The sequence below is a fragment of the Cynocephalus volans genome, chromosome 7, assembly GCF_027409185.1.
Source record: "Cynocephalus volans isolate mCynVol1 chromosome 7, mCynVol1.pri, whole genome shotgun sequence".
Classification (NCBI taxonomy): Eukaryota; Metazoa; Chordata; class Mammalia; order Dermoptera; family Cynocephalidae; genus Cynocephalus; species Cynocephalus volans.
In genome coordinates this window covers 14,432,702-14,451,244 of record NC_084466.1, presented here as the reverse complement: position 1 = coordinate 14,451,244, position 18,543 = coordinate 14,432,702, and the positions used below count along the sequence as shown (strand labels likewise).

The following is an 18,543-nucleotide window of genomic DNA, read 5'->3' as shown; positions in this document are numbered from 1 at the left end:
TGCATGTGTAGGTAAAGGAGTACATGGGAAATCTCTGTACCTTCCGCTCAATTTTGTTGAGAACCTAAATCTACTCTAAAAAATAAAGACTATTAAAAAAAAATGCTCTTATTCTGATTAACCCCTAAAGAGCCCATTCTCCCCAAAGACATTTAATGCTCACTGCTCTTTACAGAACAGAACTGACTTTAAAATGGGCCATTTTAATTACTAAAATTACCTCTGGCTAAAATAGCAACAAAACAGGAGTTGTGATGTAACCTACCAAGTTCTATAAACTGTCACCTCCAGACCCCCAAGTTACCTAAAACATTGTGACCTCTTACACATTAAAGTAACTAAAGCAAATCACCTACATGAAATTCCAATATCCTCTTCCCACTTAAAACTGATATTCTAGAATGCTTAAGTTGTACAAAAAAATATTTTAAAGTAAAATATTTTAATAACATGGTCATCCAAAATACCCTACCCCTAGCACTGCTTTCATTTTTTCTTATCACTCTCCTGATTGGGCCCGTGTGTGTCCCTATTTTATAACCAAACTGCCATCACAGCTGACTGAAATCACACGCTCAGCTTTTCCCACACAGTCGTTTTTCCCACACGCGCCATCCGTTTCCATCCTCTTCCCTCATTCATAACTGGCACAGCATGCCATTGCTCTCATGCAGCACACACTACCCTACTGTTGGATAACCAAGTTTAAAATCAACTTTCACACAAAACTCCTGGGTGGTTTCATCCAAATAAAAACTTCCTACACATACTAGCCTCTCATTCTTACATAAGTGATTTGTCTTTCTCTTGATAAGGTCCTTTATTAGCGTATACTTCAGGCTGTGCCTGACTAAGAAATTCACGCCAGTATTAAGGTACCATCTCAGGAAGAACTCTCTTTCGGGACTTCTCTCTCCTATCTTGGGGAACTGTCAGTCACACGGCCTGGCTTCCCCAGCAGGGCAGGCAGGGGACACAAACTGGCCAGGGCCCCTTCCCTCTTGCCACAGGGACTGGTCCAGGGTTGGGGACACCACCTAGGCCAGGGCAATCGGCACCTTCCTAGGAACTTGCACTAGAGCTACTGAAAAGGAGGCGCTCTTTTCTCTCTAGGAATACGTAAGGAAACCTGGGCACTTCTGGTGGCCACCTTTACCACTAGCTGGGGGACACCCTCCTATGAAGTGAGCCGCCACCATGGCACACACTCTGCAAGCCCCTAGGTACTGCAGAACTGGAAGCCTAGCCCTTTCAGTGGTGTGAGCAAACCAATCTCCCCTTTGTCTTTCTGCTTAAACTAGTTGAAGTTGTCCTTCTCTTGCCTATGATTGAAACAAAAAATTATAACACAATGAGTATTTACCCCCAACAACGCGTATCAACACCAGATGGGGTCGTGCCATCTACCCAGAGCCACACCAAACCAGACAGGGTAAAAGGAGCACCATGGGAACCCCAGAACCACCCACCTGGGTGAAAATAAAAGCCTGTTTGGTTTAATTCACCTGAAGACTTCTACCCTGATTTTTGCAGGGGATACCAAAGACTGAGATATTTAAACAACATCCTGGTTAAATTTTGCTGTCCAACTCTCCAGAAAGTTGCTTTATGATCCACTTCAGGAGTGACACCCATTCAACTAGACATTAAAGAGATTTAGGGCCAAATGAAGTATATATTTGGCATGTGGAGTTCTGACATATGACTTATCGAATAAACTTTTTAAAAAAGAAACTCCTGTCATCTAAGAAATTACAAGCTGCTCTTGACTTATGGACAACGAGCTCATGAACTGTTCCCACAGAGAGATTAGCCACCCCCAGTGCCCCTTTGGCCCCACCCATCCTCCCTAGGGCCAGCGTGGCTGCCGTATAGACACTCTGGTAGCAGAGTTCAGATCGGAAGTGCAGGCTCCTCCCTTTCCAGTCACCCTGCTTATAGTGACCGTACCCATCTCCACACTGCTCACAGCCACTGATGACCTAATTAATAACTCACCACCCTCAATCCATAGTCTGGACTCTTCCCCCAAGCTCCAGGCCCATCTATGTAACCACCTGTTCATTTTCTCCACCTACAGGCCACTTATCTGGAATAGAATTCCTTATCTACATAGGTTTTTCATCTTCCATCTTCTGTGCTCATTGATGCGGTCACCCACACACACAAGTCAGAACCCAGGACTCCTCCCTGCCTCCAATGCCACCATCACCAAGGCCTGCCCTTCTACCCACAGCTCTCTCTTGAATTCCTCTCTCCCCACACCCAGCCACTGAGGCCTTAGTTCAGTCCAGCATCAGCTGTCTCTGGATCACTAGGAACTACTGAACCTACTGAAGGCAATGTAGTAGTTAGTAAAGAAGAATACAGCAAACACGAGAGCCACACAAAAGCCACACAGCAGCAGGAGGGCACTAAAGGATGGAGGGAAGGGTACTGAAGGTCACAGAAAGGTCCAGAACACCCCAAAGTACCAATGTGAACTCACTGTATGGGATCAGTTCTGCACCCAAAAATGCAAAGAAAACTCTTCTTTCTCTCCAACTCTCTCTTACACTGACTAGTTTCCTGCCTTCAGAACCAGGAACTTAGTTCTTAGGATTAGAGTTCAGTTAGGCTTTGAGTAAAAGGCCCTCCTAGCTTAGCCTTACAACCTACCACTGTTTATAAACTCATTTCTACAAGAAAACATGATAAGACTTCTAACCAACAAACTTACAACTGAACTGTGGAATGCATTTGGGAACTGTCCAAAATTTTAAACTTTATTTCTGACACATGAAAAATTTTGCTTCTTTTTACCTTAAACAATGGTGACCACAGGAATAAATTACGTAATTAAAATGTTAATATATTCCTTACTAATTTTTCTGTCTTATAAAATACTGCTAGGTAAATGACCACATAGTCTAGACTTATGTAGATTTTCAGCTTAAAATAGCAAAGATCTTTACAACAAAAAAATCTGACAACGCTTCCTCCTTTTCAGTTGTACTTCTACCCAACAAGTTTCCATTCCCGAATTCACTCTCATAAGAGTTAAACAAATCACTAAAAACAATTGTGAAGAAAGGAAAATTCACAAAAAGAAAAAAAGCAAATGGGTTCTAGCAAAATTCAGTTACACTAAATTCTCGTATTAATGCCTTAATTTTCTCAAGTTTTTCTATTCATTACAAAAAAACACAGTAGAAGTGTAATAGTACAGGTTCATGCCCCTTATCCAAAATCCAAAAGTCTCTGAAAATCAGTTTTCGTAACTGCTTTGGAGGCAAGCTCTAAACTGATGTGAAACCATTTGGCAGCAAAAGCTGAGACGATGTGGGGCTACTCGCAGCCTCGGTGCCAACAGACACACATCAACCTCCCTGCTCCAGCCCCAGGGGGTGCTATGTGCAGCCAGGGGAGCAGTCTTCAACGCTATTCGACACTACTGATAAATACTGCCACTCGCTCATCTACGCACCTTGTGCGGGAAGGGGAAATGTATACGAAGTATGCATTATTTCAATGACTACTGCCCCACTACTGAAAATATTTACACTATGACACTGTTAAAAAACAGACTGGTCCTATTTGGGGGTGAATGTTCATTCACAACAATTTTAAATTTACTGTGTTTGTACTTATCACAGTCCTGCAAATTTCCACATCATCTAAAATTTTTAATTAAATAAAAAAACTAAAAAGAAACGCACAAGATATAAAATCTATTTTAAAACTAGAATATTTATCACATACATATTCACCCAAAAGACAATTAAAAATACAATTTGGCCAGGCAGAACTGCTGTCTGTCTTCCTCAGGCCCCTACATTTGCTTCAAAGTCTTCCAGAGCCTAAAGGAGAACAGGAAAGGAGAGAGAATTTGCTGTCTTAACATACACACACGTGCATGCACACACGCACAGAGTTCAGGGCCCCAGTCCACATGTAGTAACCTCTGTTTAGAATATAACTGGGCAAGGCGGAAGGCACCCAGCATGAATCTGTAATACCACTAGTGAGTAGCCTCACTCATCAATGTAAGCAAAGCAATTACTACATAAAACTCATTAAATAATGCAATAGCACTTTTTAATAGCACTGCTGGGGGAAGGGGGAGATAAGCAGTTTTTTCTTTCTCCAAAGGCAAAAGAAAGTAATAAGGTTATTCTTTCTAACCAGCAGAGTCAAACAGAAATGTGTTTCTGGCTAGAACTCTTCTGTCCTAATGACGAGGCATACCTTATATTAAAGGAGACACAGAAGTCAGTTAAGACATCAAAATAATCATCATGAAAACTGTATGGATACATGGAACAATATTTATAATTCTGAACGGAAAACAATATAAAAAGTGCAACTACATTATGACTGCAATTTCTTAAAGATACCTGTGTACACAGGCGACTGGAAAATAAGCAAAGCAGAAAGCAACTATATTCAAGTCATGGGATTATAGATTCTTTTGCTTTAAAAACAATTCAATGAGGACAGAATGAGGATATTTTTCCCGGAGGGGGGTTCTCATTAATGTAATAATCGTCAACCTCCCATTTCACATTATTTTTTAATAGACTATGCACAGACCACATGGCTAGGGTAGGAAATGGGGCTCACAGCCACAGCAGAGAAGCAACAGCAGGCCCTTCTGCTGGTTTTCACAGGGCCTTACTATCACAAATCCCACAGGAGAAATGAACAGAATTATCACTTCTGATGCAAAAAGACAAAAGACGAGAAGAATCACTTTCACGGAATTTCAAAAACAGCCTTATTTGACTGCTATAGTTAACATATTAAGAAATAATCTATGCAATAGGTTATGTATAAAAATACTGAGGATTTTACCACTTTTACAGGCTTAACATATTTTACCATCTTAAGTAACTTTTCACTCCAATTCCTTTTCAGGATGCTCAAGGTAAACTTTGCTCCTCTTGGAAATGCAAAGAGGAAAAATAATTTTGGACAGGGAGTGCTATAGCACAAGCTTCTTTTAGGCTACTTACCGATAAAGTCAGATTACAATAAAGAGAAAATAAAATAACACATTTTATATGCAGACATGTATGTACATAAACATACATATATATTTGAGGGGTCCAGGGGGCTTCTCTGGACTGCTCTCAAGAAACCACTTGCTCCACATAAACAGTAGTACATCCAAAAGCAAGGAATCAAGCATATCACTGTGAAAACTGCTTTTCAACTCAAACTATGTGATCTCTTTAAACTATGACACTGCTTCAAGTCTCCAGGGAAATAAATTCCATCCCACATCACCTATGGTCACATCCTCGGGCTGCTGCCAACAATGGCCTCAGGTCAATTTTGGGAGTGTGTACTGAGGCTACCAATACTTCTGGGTATGCACACTGCAATCCCAAACTCTATACAGCATTTATTCTTCAGAGATAAACACAGGCAGCCTGTGGAACCAGGCCAGGATTGCAAGCAGTTTCATTTCATGTAAGCTCTTTGCTTTTTATTGAAGACGACAACACAAAGGACAGCACTCTGAATAGCACAAACCATGTTTTTTTAGAAAGACTTCAGATTCTCCATTAACAAAGGAAAGAAAGAGCCCAAACCTCCTAACATCCTCTCCTGACTTGTTCCCCTATGTCTGCTTAATGTGCTGTTTACCCTTATATTTGAAAAAGCCATATAAAACACTTTTCCGATCCTTCATGTAACAAAACTGTAAAAAAAAAAAAAAAAAAAAAAACCCTCAAAAAATTACAATGCACTTTATTAAAAAAAAATAAAAATTACGGGTAGGAAAAAAACCCAAAGCTTTCAAAAAATAAAGTCTGGTAAGATCAAAGTCTAACCAATTCTAGTACACCCTAATAAAAGACTTCATTATTAAAATAAGGGGAGGGGGCTAATACAGAAATACAGATCATTTCTGAATTAAAAATCAAATCAACTATACATAAAAGCATAAAACCTCTGACATCCCAAACATTAAAAAGTCTACTGGTCTGGAATATTTTTCCCAGTTCAGAAATATACGTATAGCATATCTTTAGTTAAGTGTTAAACACAACAACTGCAAGAAGAGAAAATCAGGTTTGACTAAAGAGAGCCCATTCATTTCATAAGAGGAAACAAAGTTTTAGGGTAGGCCCTCATCACTCAGTCATCCCCCAACACTCACTGGGAGCCTGTGTCCCAGCACCCTGAATAGAAAGAGGTTAGGTAGATGGTACAGACCTTCCCTAAGATCTTGCCTCAAAATCTAATTAAGAAAAAAAGAGCAACCTACTAACGGCTTACAAGGGGTTACTGGGCAAAGGAATCGGGGGTACTGAGCATGGAGGTGAGTGCACCCTGGGGATCCTGAAGTGGCCAAGCAGGGGGAGGGACAAGTTAAAATATGTAGACTAGGTGCCATGCTTAAGAAAGAAAAGCTGAGCTGACCCAGGGAACAGGTGGTTGAAGAGCAGCGATGAGGACGCTGGGTACTAAGGCTCTGAGTCTTAGGCTGCTGTTTGTATTTGATTAGGAAGTACCAGGAGGCCACCAAAGATTCTTAAGCAGGGAGTGGCATGTCGGAAACAACACTTAAGAGAGGTTATCCTGGCAACTTCGTGAAGATAATCAGGTTCAGGGGTTTTGTTCTAGTTCAGGGTTTTCCAAAAGAACTACAGAATGCTAGTTCTGAGGGATGTATTCCTTAAAAAATAAGGTTCCAAGGCCAAAAAGGCATGAAGCACACATCTTCCTCTGCCCCCACCCCCAACAGGTTTATAAATACATGCTAGAATGGTAATGCTCCGATAAATCTTAAAATTTAAAACCCTATTTAATTCCTAAAGTTAGAACAGTGGTTCCAAAGTCAAGTCTTCTGAAACACAAGCCGTATGTTGCAAGTAATGATCTTCAACTGATTTGCTTTTCGAGGAGGCAAGGCTATGGGGAGCAATAGGGATTGAAGGAACAGCTGGGAACTTGCTAGAGAGGGTGGAGCCCAGCAGTCCGTATTTTATCAAGCCCTCCCAGGTGACCCTGAAAAAGCTTGAAAACTGCTGTGTTAAGACTGCAGGGTACTTTTTTCAGTTGTACTTCTTCACAGTTCAAAATAACACAATCTAGGCAATACCTGAAAGGCAATAAACAGAAGCCAGCCAAAGGCTCCAGTCCACCTTAAGGAGGGCCAAAGGACTCAGCAGAGAGAATGGAGATAAAGGGAACAGGGAAACATCTTAAAGTCCAAGCCACTTCCCCCACACCCCAATCCTAAATTCTAGGAAGCCTATTAAAAATAACACAGGAACAAGTTTCCTCATCAAGAGGAATAAGCAGAGTGTACGGTACCAAGCCCAAGGATCTGAATGCTCATGACTCCTTGCGCTTCTGCAAGACAGTGAGCATGCGGGTGGCATTAGCCATAATGCCCAGCCACCACGGCAGCAGGGGCACATGAGCCACCAGAGCTGTGTGCACAGCCACCACCCGCAGAGCCAGAAGCCCACCACGGTGAAGAGGGAGCAGGACCCCACCCCCAAACAAGGAAGACTCAGCCAACTTTTTCTCAAAAAAAAAAAAAAAAATTAATGATGATGACAGAACATGAACATGCTCTTCTTTAAAAGCCAAATAAATAAATAAATAAATGCTGGCAATGAAAGTGCCAGCAACAGCATCAGTTAACAGCCCTGACTGGCTGGATGCACGCAAGCTGCATGCACAGTGTGATCGGTGTGATAGGTGTGATTGTGAGGGACACAGCCATGTTCGGGGCCATGGTGTAAGGAAGGTGAAAGGCCTGGCAGGAGGCACTTGAAGGAAGGCAAAGAACACGGATGCCGGCCTTGAAAGTCAGGGCTCTAATCCCAGAGACTGTCTCCTCGCTGAGGGGCCTGGGGCGAGCTGCGTGATACTCAGTTTTCTCCCTGGTGTTAAGCAAATGGTGTTGGACAGAGGCCCTGAAAGCAGCCCAGGGCCTGCGTAGCCTACCACAGTGTCTGGCCCTTACTGAGGAGAACTCAGTAAAACTAGTCCCCTTCCTACAAGGCTTCCCACGAAAGGCAACAAATTTTAAAGGTTTTTATTTTCTAGATGACTGACATAAATACAGCAATGCCAAAGGCACCTTTACTTTTCCTCCCATCCGTTGCAAGTAACACAGTGAAGCAGATGGGAAAAAAAAAAAAACGGCCCACTGGTGGCAACTGCTTAAAAGTGGTACTTATTTGTACTTACACATCTTTTTCTTTTTAAATTACCTCCCAAGAAACATCTGGCACAATGAGACTGCATCAAACACACTGAAGGAATGCTCAAACGCTGCCTTTCTTCATCAGGAGGTTCAGGGGACAGTTTACCCACTTTGAATTCACCACACGGAACATGTTTTCGAAGTTCTATGAAACCGTGCCTAAAATAACTGCTGGCCAAGGCTCAGTATCCATGTTCTGCACTATTTTTCATTTGTACTCGATGGTTTATTGCTGTAAATTTCTACCCAGGAAAACACTGTTGTTAAGTACACAATCACTTTAAGGCAATACCTTAAAGAATCGCTCTCCCTTTTTAGATATGCACCCTCATCCATTAATGTATTAAGTATTGACAGCGCAGCGCTGCGTGCCCCAAGTGTACAGAGATGACCACTCTTCACTCCTAAGTCCACAGTGTGCAATCAGTTAACATGTGGATCAGCCACGCCAGCACCTGAACTCAGTCAGGCAAACTAGCAACATGTGCTGCACACCTGTGCCCAAGTCCTGTGCTAACCACCATGGAACATGCAGCTGGACTGACACTGCCCTGCCCTCCCAAGCAGCATATGCTCAATTCTGGACCACGGGTTGGACCCCCAAAATATCATCAACTTAAGCAAACATTTCTCCAAAGAGATTCTACAGGCTCCCTGCAATGCTTCTGTGCCCATGAGATGCTGGGACCAGAAAATGAGGGACAGACTCTAGAAAAGCCGGTTTTCAGTTCAATTGGGGAGGAGGTCACTAACTCCTCCTGATGGAAAAATAAGCATATATTTATGTCTCCATTTATTTACAAACAGAAAATAAAAGGCAAAATCACATGATAAAAAGTACAGACTCAGGAGTCCTTCCCTGCCCTCAGGTGTGGGGCAGCCCTTGGCATTCCCTCCCCTGCCTGACCCTGCACTCGTTCACCTGCCAACTTAAGAGCTGCAACCTAGAGATAGAGGGGCACACTGAGCACAGCATCTCCTTGGGTCAATCCTGAAATCGCACTAAAACCATAATAAAAGTGTTTTTCTTAAAATTCAAAAAACCTGCACATACTAGAGGAGCGAGAAGACAGCAGTGATGAAAGTTCAGAAGGTAGAAAGCAAGGTGGTGGTGGTGGTAGGTAGGTAGGTAGGTAGGTAGGTAGGTAAAAAAAGAAAGAAAGAAAGAGAGAAAGAGAGAGAGAAAGAAAAGAAAAGAAAGAGGAAGGAAGGAAGGAAGGAAGGAAGGAAGGAAGGAAGACGGGTAGAAGAGAAATCTAAACTAGAAAAAGCAGACAATACACTTAATTCACAGTGCTGGACCCCCAAAACTCAGCAAGTGGCAGCCCAGGTACCTGTGCAAGCGGGAGCACCTAAAATGAGTGACTAAGATAAAGAGGTGTCCAGATGGCCAGATAGCAGATCACCTGCCCCACCGCTCACAGCCAGGCAACCACCCCCAGCCCTTCCCAACTAAGGAAACAAATGAAAATGTATTCTCTGGACAGGAAGGAGAAATTGAGGGTTTCTAGTCCAGGCAGCAGCAGCAGACACAGTTGAGAGCAAGAGCAGCATGTGACCACAGATACTGCGCCCATGTCCAGTCCTTCCCTCCATCCTGCACCCAGGTGGGCATGGGAATTCCAGCAAGAAGCAGCATCAGCCTGAGAGGGGCACCATGCTTGGAGGGGAACCAGGCCAGATGGAAAGGCTGCTTCAGGAAAGTGAGAGGGATACACAAAGCTACAGGAAACTGACATAAACCATTCCCCAACTGTCCTGTCCAGAAGGAATGCCTTACAATGAGCACTATAGTTAAAAAAGCCCCAATCAAGGGCTCAGATTTCCAACCAGCACGGGAGTCCCCACTCTTAAATATGAGTGGACACTCAAGGGTGTCCTCTACTACAAAAAATTGAGACCAAACAAAGGGGGAAAAATAGGGCCTTGGAGGAAAAGAATCATGCTCAGGACATAAGAACAGATACTTCAACCGAAAGAAGAAAAGACACTATAATAAAGGAACATTCACAGAACTAAAAAGAGCTCTTAGAATTTAAAAAACGAAAGCAGAAATGAAATACTCACTGAAAGAGCCCAGAAAGCCAAGGAGATGGAAAATAGCTTTAATAAGGTAAGAATATTTCACGACTGGTCCAGAAGGTCCACCATCTAAATAAGAGGTTCAGAAGCAGAGAACACAGAAAATGGACTGGGAGGAATGTCAAAGAAAACCAAAAAAAAAAAAAAAAAAATCAACAAAATGACCTGAGTTGCCCCACTAAAAGGGCCTACCAAGTATCTGTCAGAAAAAAATGATAATAAACCCACACCAAGACACGTCATTGTGAAACTTCAGAAAACAAGGAAAAAATCAGATCCTACTAGGTTCCAGAAGAACAGAACAGCTTGCGGGCACAGAATTCAGTACTGGTGTAACACTGCATCTTCAACAACCACCCTGGAAGCCAAAACACAGTGTAGAGATGCCTCCAAAATTCTACAGGAAAATAACATCTGCCCTGTGATTTTATACCATGCCAAAATATCAATCAAAGGGGAAGGTCAAAATAATTTCCAGATATCCAAGGCCTCAAAAAATCTATCCTACATGTGCACAATTCACAGACAGGTGTTGCAAGATGCACCACCAAAACAACGGTATACACCAGGAAAGATGACAGGAGATACAGAAACAGGACATTCGACACAAGAGAAGAGCAAAAGGAACCCAGGGGACAAAGGCAAGGGAAGACGAGACGACATGAGTCAGCACCATGGAAGATGACTCGTCCAACAGGAGCAGGCTAAAGGCTCAAGGAGCTCCTCCCAAGGAGACGAAATGCAGACTGTGCCACCTGCATGTCCTGAGACAAGGCTGTGGCAGCTGGTGACGAGTTTTGGGTTGAGTGAGTTGCAAGCATATAACCAAAACTTCCAAAAAAGACCTGAAAAGTAATCATGGTCTACTAACAATGCCTGGGCTGTGGACACTGTCTGCAGTCACACTGATGTATATACACTGCATACTGCTCTAACCAAAGCGACAACATACCCCCATAGAGGAGAGGAAGGGAGGTACGTGTCAGGGGAGGAGGCCAGGAGAGAACTACATCCTTATCTGCAAAGTCCAAAGTCTACAGATAATGCCTGAGACCAGAAAAACACAAGACACAATTTTTAAATGTTCTTCATAAACTAAGGAATAATGACAACAAAAATCAGCTAGGAAAGATCAAAGGGGCTGTCTTTGGAGAGTAAGAAATGGAGGGAAGTGGCAAATAACTGCCACTAAGCCTTATAGAACTAACCCATTTTTTTTTTAATAAAAACTATAACAAAATCCTAAATAATTAAAAATAAGGAATTTTGACCAATAACCCTCCTTTCAAATCTTCGGTCCTAAAATTCTTTTTAAAAGCAGGAAGAGACTTAAAACAACAGGAGTATAAACCCTCACTACATATCTGGTAAGCACTAACATAAAACTTGAAATGTCCCCACAGTTTATTCAAACACTAATAGGGTGCAGAACAGAAAAGGTTTTTCTCTTTCTCACCAATAACCCTCAAGAAAACACAATGGAAGGTCTCTAGAATCAACAATGTCGTGCCCAGGGTGCACATAAAGTCCTTTATAATTCAGAATTCGGGATGTTTTATATCTTGTGGCAAATAAAAGAACATCTTTTATTTTCCCTATTCTAAACCTTGGAAAGCATGGAGCCATTTAGGATTAGAAAACTCCATATCCACCCTCAGAAGCCAGGTGCTGTAACAGCCATGTTTTTTCCCAAAGCATCTGGCACTGAGATTTTTAATAAAGTCCACTGCAAAAAACATGAATGATGGGAAATGACTGCTAAAAACTGGTCTAACAACAGCAGTTGATTCTAAGCAAAAAGAGGGATAACAGAGTGCAACTTCTATTTCCTGCACTCGCTCCAGCCACAAGATTCCATTAATGATAATCATGTTGAGCTGAGGCATAAAAAAAACCACAGGAGTGGGTTGGGTGTGGTCCACTTCCTGCAGGTACAGAGTTTCCAAGTGGGCAACTCTGAATCACGGGGAGACATCACCCAAATAAAGAGTAATGTGGCATGTTTCTCAAAAGACCATCAGACTCCTAGACTCTGGCTGCAGAGTGTGCAACTAAAAATAAACTGGCAGGCTCTTCTCCTCAGTAACTCCTCACATCGTACCAAGGTCCTAGGATGAAAAACATGGTTGAACTGAAAAGTAATGTCAACCTGCACCAAATAAAAAAGCTCAGCTCCACAGAACAGTAGCTCAACAAAGAGCAGCACCAAGATCACAGCAGGGAGGGAGAGAGCAAGGATGCCCACTGCCACCTGCCTGTAACTGCTGTGTGGGGACACTGGGCTCCTTTGGCAACCGAGAAAATCTAATCTGACCAGCTCCTACTTGAAGGTCACTCGGTTCTACTTGAAATACTATCAAGAACATTACCAAATCTGGGATTAGAACCTAAATGTCCTGGACTCCTCCACAAGTTACTTTTTCAACTTTAATTTTAAAAAACTTTCTGAGGCCCTCCCCGACAAAAAACACTTTCAAGTAAAACGAATTCTTACCATTGTTACATTCTAGTGCTGGAGGAGAAGAGGCAATATGAAATATGGAAATAGGTATTTAAAAACTTACACTAGAAACTCAGTTTCAGAAAAGTGAGCCTTTGTTTTCCTTATTACTCTTTAGCACAGAGCAGCAAAAAGGGTCACAAGAGGATGGGAGAGAGAAATAAAAGCCTATAAAATGTCCATTGAGAGTTCAAATCACCAAAGCCTGAGTGACCCCTGATAAGAAGTCCACCTTGCCAGTTCTGCTGACACCTGGACTTCGTCTTGTCTTCTAAGTGGGCACCAGAGCTCCGCAGAATCCAACTCCTTCCACTTCCTCCCACCATCTACACCTGAGAAAGCAGAAGTCCTAAAAAATATGATGCTCATTGGCTCTGAAATGTGTCCCGCTCCCTGATGACTACAGCCTCCAGGCCTTGCGGTCACAGCCAGGACTGCCACTGCTTCTGCCTCTACTGGGATGCGGCCTAGCCCATCCCGGAACCGCTGTGAGCTTTCCAACCACACACCTTTGCTCACTGTGTCCTCCGTCACTGCAACCTGCCCCACACCAGGCTGCACCTCCCCACCAAACCCTCCAGGCTCCCATCTAGTCCAGCACTGTAAGACCCCAGACCATACATGAGAGTTCAGAACTTCTCTCAAGGTGCTCTCCGAACCCAAATCTCACAGATATTCGGAATGTCCACACTTTGACACGCTGACCTTCCCCCAGGGTACATAGGCAGGCATGTCTTAAGGAAGCTGCAGAAAAGCAGCTTTGGAAATGTGAGGCTAACAAGAAAAAAAACGTACAAGAGCACTTTTAAAAGGATAAGCCTCAATTAAATGCAACTGTCCTCTGTTTGCCTTCATTTCCCAGACTCCAGAACGCACAAGTTTTCCTAGGGTGAGCAGAGCACTGGAGAAACCCTCTCAACATGTCCAAACCAGCCATGAAACACCATTCTCACTCGCCCAGTGTACAGACGCATTCTCAGCAAAGGTTGATTTCTCCAAGCATCTAGAAAAATGTGAGGGGAAGAGGGGGACAGGATGATGTAAACAAGCAGAAACTTAAGTTTTTCAGCTATCCCTCTAAATTGTCTGTACTTTCAAATATGAGAATGAATATCTGAACCTCAAAACATGCTAAAGTAACTCAGACTATACCTGCAACTTACCTAATTCTGGTATTTTTCAAACTGTGGGTAATGAACCAGGGGGCTGGAATATCAATTTAGTGTTGCAACCAGCTCCTCTTTTTTTAAAATAAAATGCATCATAACAGTACATCACAAGGGTTAGTACTGTCTTCTGAAACTTCTGCTTCTGGCCTGATGTAAAATGTGTTTCTTACATGGGTCACGGTCCGGGAAAGTTCAAAAGAGACTCATAAAGTTCTGTAACAGAAATTTATAAACTAAAATCTAATTATTTTTCAAATCACAATGTATGCAAACTCGAAGCTGACTGGGGCTCCTGCCCCTACCTAAAGCTTGCTTTTCTTTTAATCTGAATTAAATTGAGTGAAACAACAAATGTTCAGTGAAAGTAAGCATAGCCACAATCAGGCTAATTCCTTTGTTTATTCGTAGTTACTACATTTAGTTCATGATTTCTGTTTTTTTCCCCATGGGAATATAAAACTGGGGTTAAGAAGAAACACATTGGGAAGAAAAAAAGGAAAGGCCCCAGCAACCTTTATTAAACATTTGTTAAAAATGGTAACTCATTCAGATTTACAGCCCTCAACCTCTCACCTAGAACCTGGCACATGAATGTTCAGTGACAGTCACTGACTGAATACATAAAAAATCTATCTCATATTCCTAATTTCTTGAGCAAATCCAATTTGGAATGAAATAAACTTTACTGTTTGCAAAAGTTACAAACAGTAAACAGCATAGTGAGTAGGAGTATGGTTTGGAAGGCAGGAAAGACCTGGTTTCCAATCACGAATTTGCCACGTAATTTGCTCTCTTACCTTGGTAGGTTCAATTAGTCTCTATTGGTTTCCACATCAATAAAATGACATAAATAATACCCATGCTTCAATCAGTACCAGAAAGAATCAAGAGGCATGAAAATGATTTGCAATTCATGAAAAATGGTGTTTATACTAAAGTGTTTGTTCATTCAGGTTATTTTTTAAGCATTTTGCCTAAGCTGCCTGAATTTACTCTGTCTTTCTGAAATCTTTAAAGTAACTCCTTATTAGCCCTTGTCAAGAGATAAGGAAAAAAGGGAAGGATATGAGACCTACCAGGACAGGGCACTTCTCCCCTTTTACCCTCAACAACAGTCAAAACCAGGTATGCCTTTAATTTAATCCCCAGCAACAACTCTTAGAGAAGCCTCCCAAGGCAGTAGCAGCTGCTAATTCAAAATAGAAAATATGCTTGTTGTTTTTCTTTTCTGGGGGAAAGAGAGGGGAAAGGAATGTTCTTCCCTAAATGGCACACTAAAAACTGTTATCATACAGTCTGCGATGTACTTAAGTACAGGAATGACAGAAGCCACTTGCCCACCTCTAAAACTGTAACAGCTGAAAATCTAGTTTCTTTTCAAAAAAAAATTTATCTTTTTCATTTTGCTCTCTCAGTATAGTAAGGCAAAGTTATCAAAGGAAATTTATCTTATTTTCCCAAGATTTAAGAATTTTGGCCGGCTCTTTTAAAAAAAAAAAAATAAGTGAGAGACCAGATACCAACTGGTGACCATGTGATTGATACTGACTTCACAGCACCAGCACAGGGGCTTTAAGTATCTTTTCAAACTGATTCACTTTCCACAAAGAACCTAAATGAGGCACTTGTGCTAGATTACAACCTGATTAACACAGTATAGAAGTCAGTCTAAAGGAAATATTGATGAAACTTTTTTTTCTTTAATCATTACAAGACATCCTTCTTGCCCTACTGGTAAATTCTTTTTCACCCAGTTCACCCTGACCTTCATGCCTCTAAACTCAAACTAAGGCAGGATCTTTAGGAAATACCAAGAAACCACATCTGATTTTTATCTAGTGGGCAGAAGCTTAGGTTTTAAATCCATGTTAAATTTAAAGCTCTTTAAATGAGAGTCAAGGAAAGAATATTCTTCAAGCATCCTCCCAAAGTCACACTCCTAGGATACTAACTTTAACTGTCACTCCTTAAAAAGAAAAAAAAAAAAAAACTTGGGCTAAAATTCTATCTTCCATTATTACAGTGGTAACTGAGTTCCTGTTTTCCTATATTTCAAGCCTGAAAAATGGAATCCAGTTTTCTTTTTATGGTTTAACAAACGAGGGGAGAGGGAAAGAGGGAGTCAGATCCTGCCCCTAAGAGCCCAGATTTGGGCTTCTCAGTCCTCCAGACAGAGAGAAGGAGCCTGTTGATATCTATAAAATAACGAATAATCCACTTGGACACTCTTGGCTGTTTTCTTAAACCTCATATATCCTCGCTTAGCTCAACTGTTTGGGAGAGCAAACTGTGGCCGACATACCCTAACTGTGCCCTTACACTAGTCACTAATCATTTTGCCACCACTTACGCGCTCGCAAACATTCCAAGTTAGCCCACGATGGTGGCCGCATTTTTCAAAGGTCTAAAGACAGTCCCCAATGGAGAAAAACTTTCATACATTCATGTAAACTTGAGATTCAACTCCCTCCCCCACCCCCCGGAAAGTCACTGGGAGGCCAAGATGCCACAAACTATCGACGGAAACGCTGAGTGGGAAAAAACTCACCGACACCCAACTGTGTCTCACAGTGAAAGTCCGGCGTCCCGGTACCGGATGGGTCGGCCCGGGACACGCTGTCCCATGGCCGACTCCCTCCAGGCACCTTCCTCCACCCCGCCCTGCCTCCTCCGCCCGGGCTGGGCCGGCGCGGGCCCGGGACGAGTCGGGGCGCGCTCCCCGCTTCCCCCCTGCATCAAGTCTCCCGCCGGGAGGTGATGGAGGGAGTCGGAGGGAGGGGACGCCCCGGGGGCCCCACGGCCCCTCCACAGGGCCCAGGGACCAAGCGGGGCCTCCCAGGGCGTTTCTCCACAGCACTTCTCCCGGGGACGGGGGCCGACGCCGGGCCTGTAGCTCGGGAGGAGCTGGGGGGAGAGGGGAGCGGGGAGGGCAAGGCGTCCGCACCCCACATCCGGCCCCAGGCCGCGGTCCCCGTGGCCCCTCCACACACGCTCCCACGGCACCACCACTGCATCCCCAGACGCCGGAGGGGACTGAAGAGCCTGGGGACTTGGGCCCCGGGCCCCGGCCGAGCGGAGCGCGCGGGGAGCGAGGCTCCGGCGCGACCCCGGAAAGGAGAGCGGGGGGTGGGGTGGGGGCGCCGTGTTTACACCGCCAAGTTGCCCGCTTCCGCCCCGGCCCGCGCGGCCCCTCGCCGGCGGCCCGCTGCTGCCTACCTGCATGCCGGGCAGGCCCGACTGCACCGGGGAGTGAGCCATGGCGCTCGGGACGGCCACTTCCTGGGACGGGACGGCCGGGCCGCGGCGATCCGCGAGGGCGACGAGGCCCGCGCAGCGCTCGGGCGGCTGGGCCGGCCGGAGCCCGAAGCCACCCCAGCCCCGGCGGGTCCCGGCCGGGCGGCGGGGCTCAGCGGCGGGCGGCGGGCCGCGTCTCCATGCACGGCGCGGGGAGGGGCTGCCAGGGGCGCGGGCCTCGCGCGAGCTGCCGCCGCAGCTGCTCCTGCTGCTGCCTCCCGGCTGGAGCCGAGCGGCCTGGACCCGCTGGCGCTGGCCGCCTGCAGCCGGAGTGGGCGCGCACAGTCGGCCCAGCCCGCCAGCGCCGAGCGCGCCCCGCCCCGGCCCGTCCCCCGCGCCCGCCCCCGCGGCCCGGCCGGGGACCCCGCCCCGCGCTTCCGGGAGGGGGAGGAGTGGGAGAGGAGGCCCGGCGGCCGCCCCGCCGCCCTAGGCCTCAGCCGCCGCGCCGCCGCCTGCCGGGGCGCGCCGGGGTCCCCGCGGCTCCCGCGGGCGCTCCCACGCCCCCCAGTCGGCGCGGCGGGGCGGGCGCGCGTTGTGGGGAGGAGGGGCCGGGCCGGGGCCGCCGCTGGGCCGCGTGCCCTCAGGGCCCGCTCGGGCTGTGAGGCGAGCCTGGGTCGCGGGGAGCCGAGAACAGCAGCCCCTGCTTTAGCAGCTGCTTCCTGCCCTCCCCGCAGGCCACCCCCGCTCCATCGGCCCCGGGGGAAGCGGGCCCGGGCGACCTCCCGAGGGCAGCGTCTGTGAGGGGGAGCTCGGGGGCCGGCGCTGCGCGGGGCCTCAGCGGGGCCTGTTCCAGGAGACCGGGGCGGAGCTTCTTCGGTGTCTGGGTGAAGTTTCCAACCAGCCCAAAGAGGAAACCGAAAGGGGAGAGGCCGACAGAGCGGTTCACTCCCGGTGCTGTTGCTGCTGTAAACAGCCCCGCCTGGGTCGCCAGGCGCTGGACACTTAGCTAAGGAGGGGTGGGGTGAACCCCCCGCTGGGCTCCGCACCGAGGCGGGAGCATCCGCGCACGACAAGGGGAGAACCGGGTGCCGAGCGGCGAGGGGGGAGGAGGCCATCGCGGGAAGCCGCGCCCAAACTTCACCCTCCAGCCCTCTCCCTCTTCCCACTGCCTTCGGAAGCCCCGACCACCGTGGGCACCGCTGTGCTCCCCCTTTTTGGCCACCTCCTCTCGAGGATGGACTGAGTCGATGCTGCCTGTCGAGCGGCAGCCACTGAAGTGACCTGCAAGTCATTCAGGGTAACTGCTCCTCGGGTTGTAGGAACCGTGGCACCTCGTTCATGCCCCT

The 18,543-nt window shown here is 45.7% G+C and overlaps 1 protein-coding gene across 1 annotated transcript in view; it reads right to left on the bottom strand.

Moving 5' to 3' along the window:
* STK24 (serine/threonine kinase 24) overlaps positions 1-17,350 on the bottom strand; it is a 107,881-nt gene extending 90,531 nt beyond the window's left edge. Inside the window, exon 1 of the mRNA XM_063102934.1 lies at positions 17,180-17,350. Within this exon, the coding sequence (XP_062959004.1) occupies positions 17,180-17,221 (42 nt within the window). The 5' untranslated portion in view covers positions 17,222-17,350. The remainder of the gene's footprint in view (positions 1-17,179) is intronic.
* Between the last annotated feature and the right edge of the window lie 1,193 nt (positions 17,351-18,543).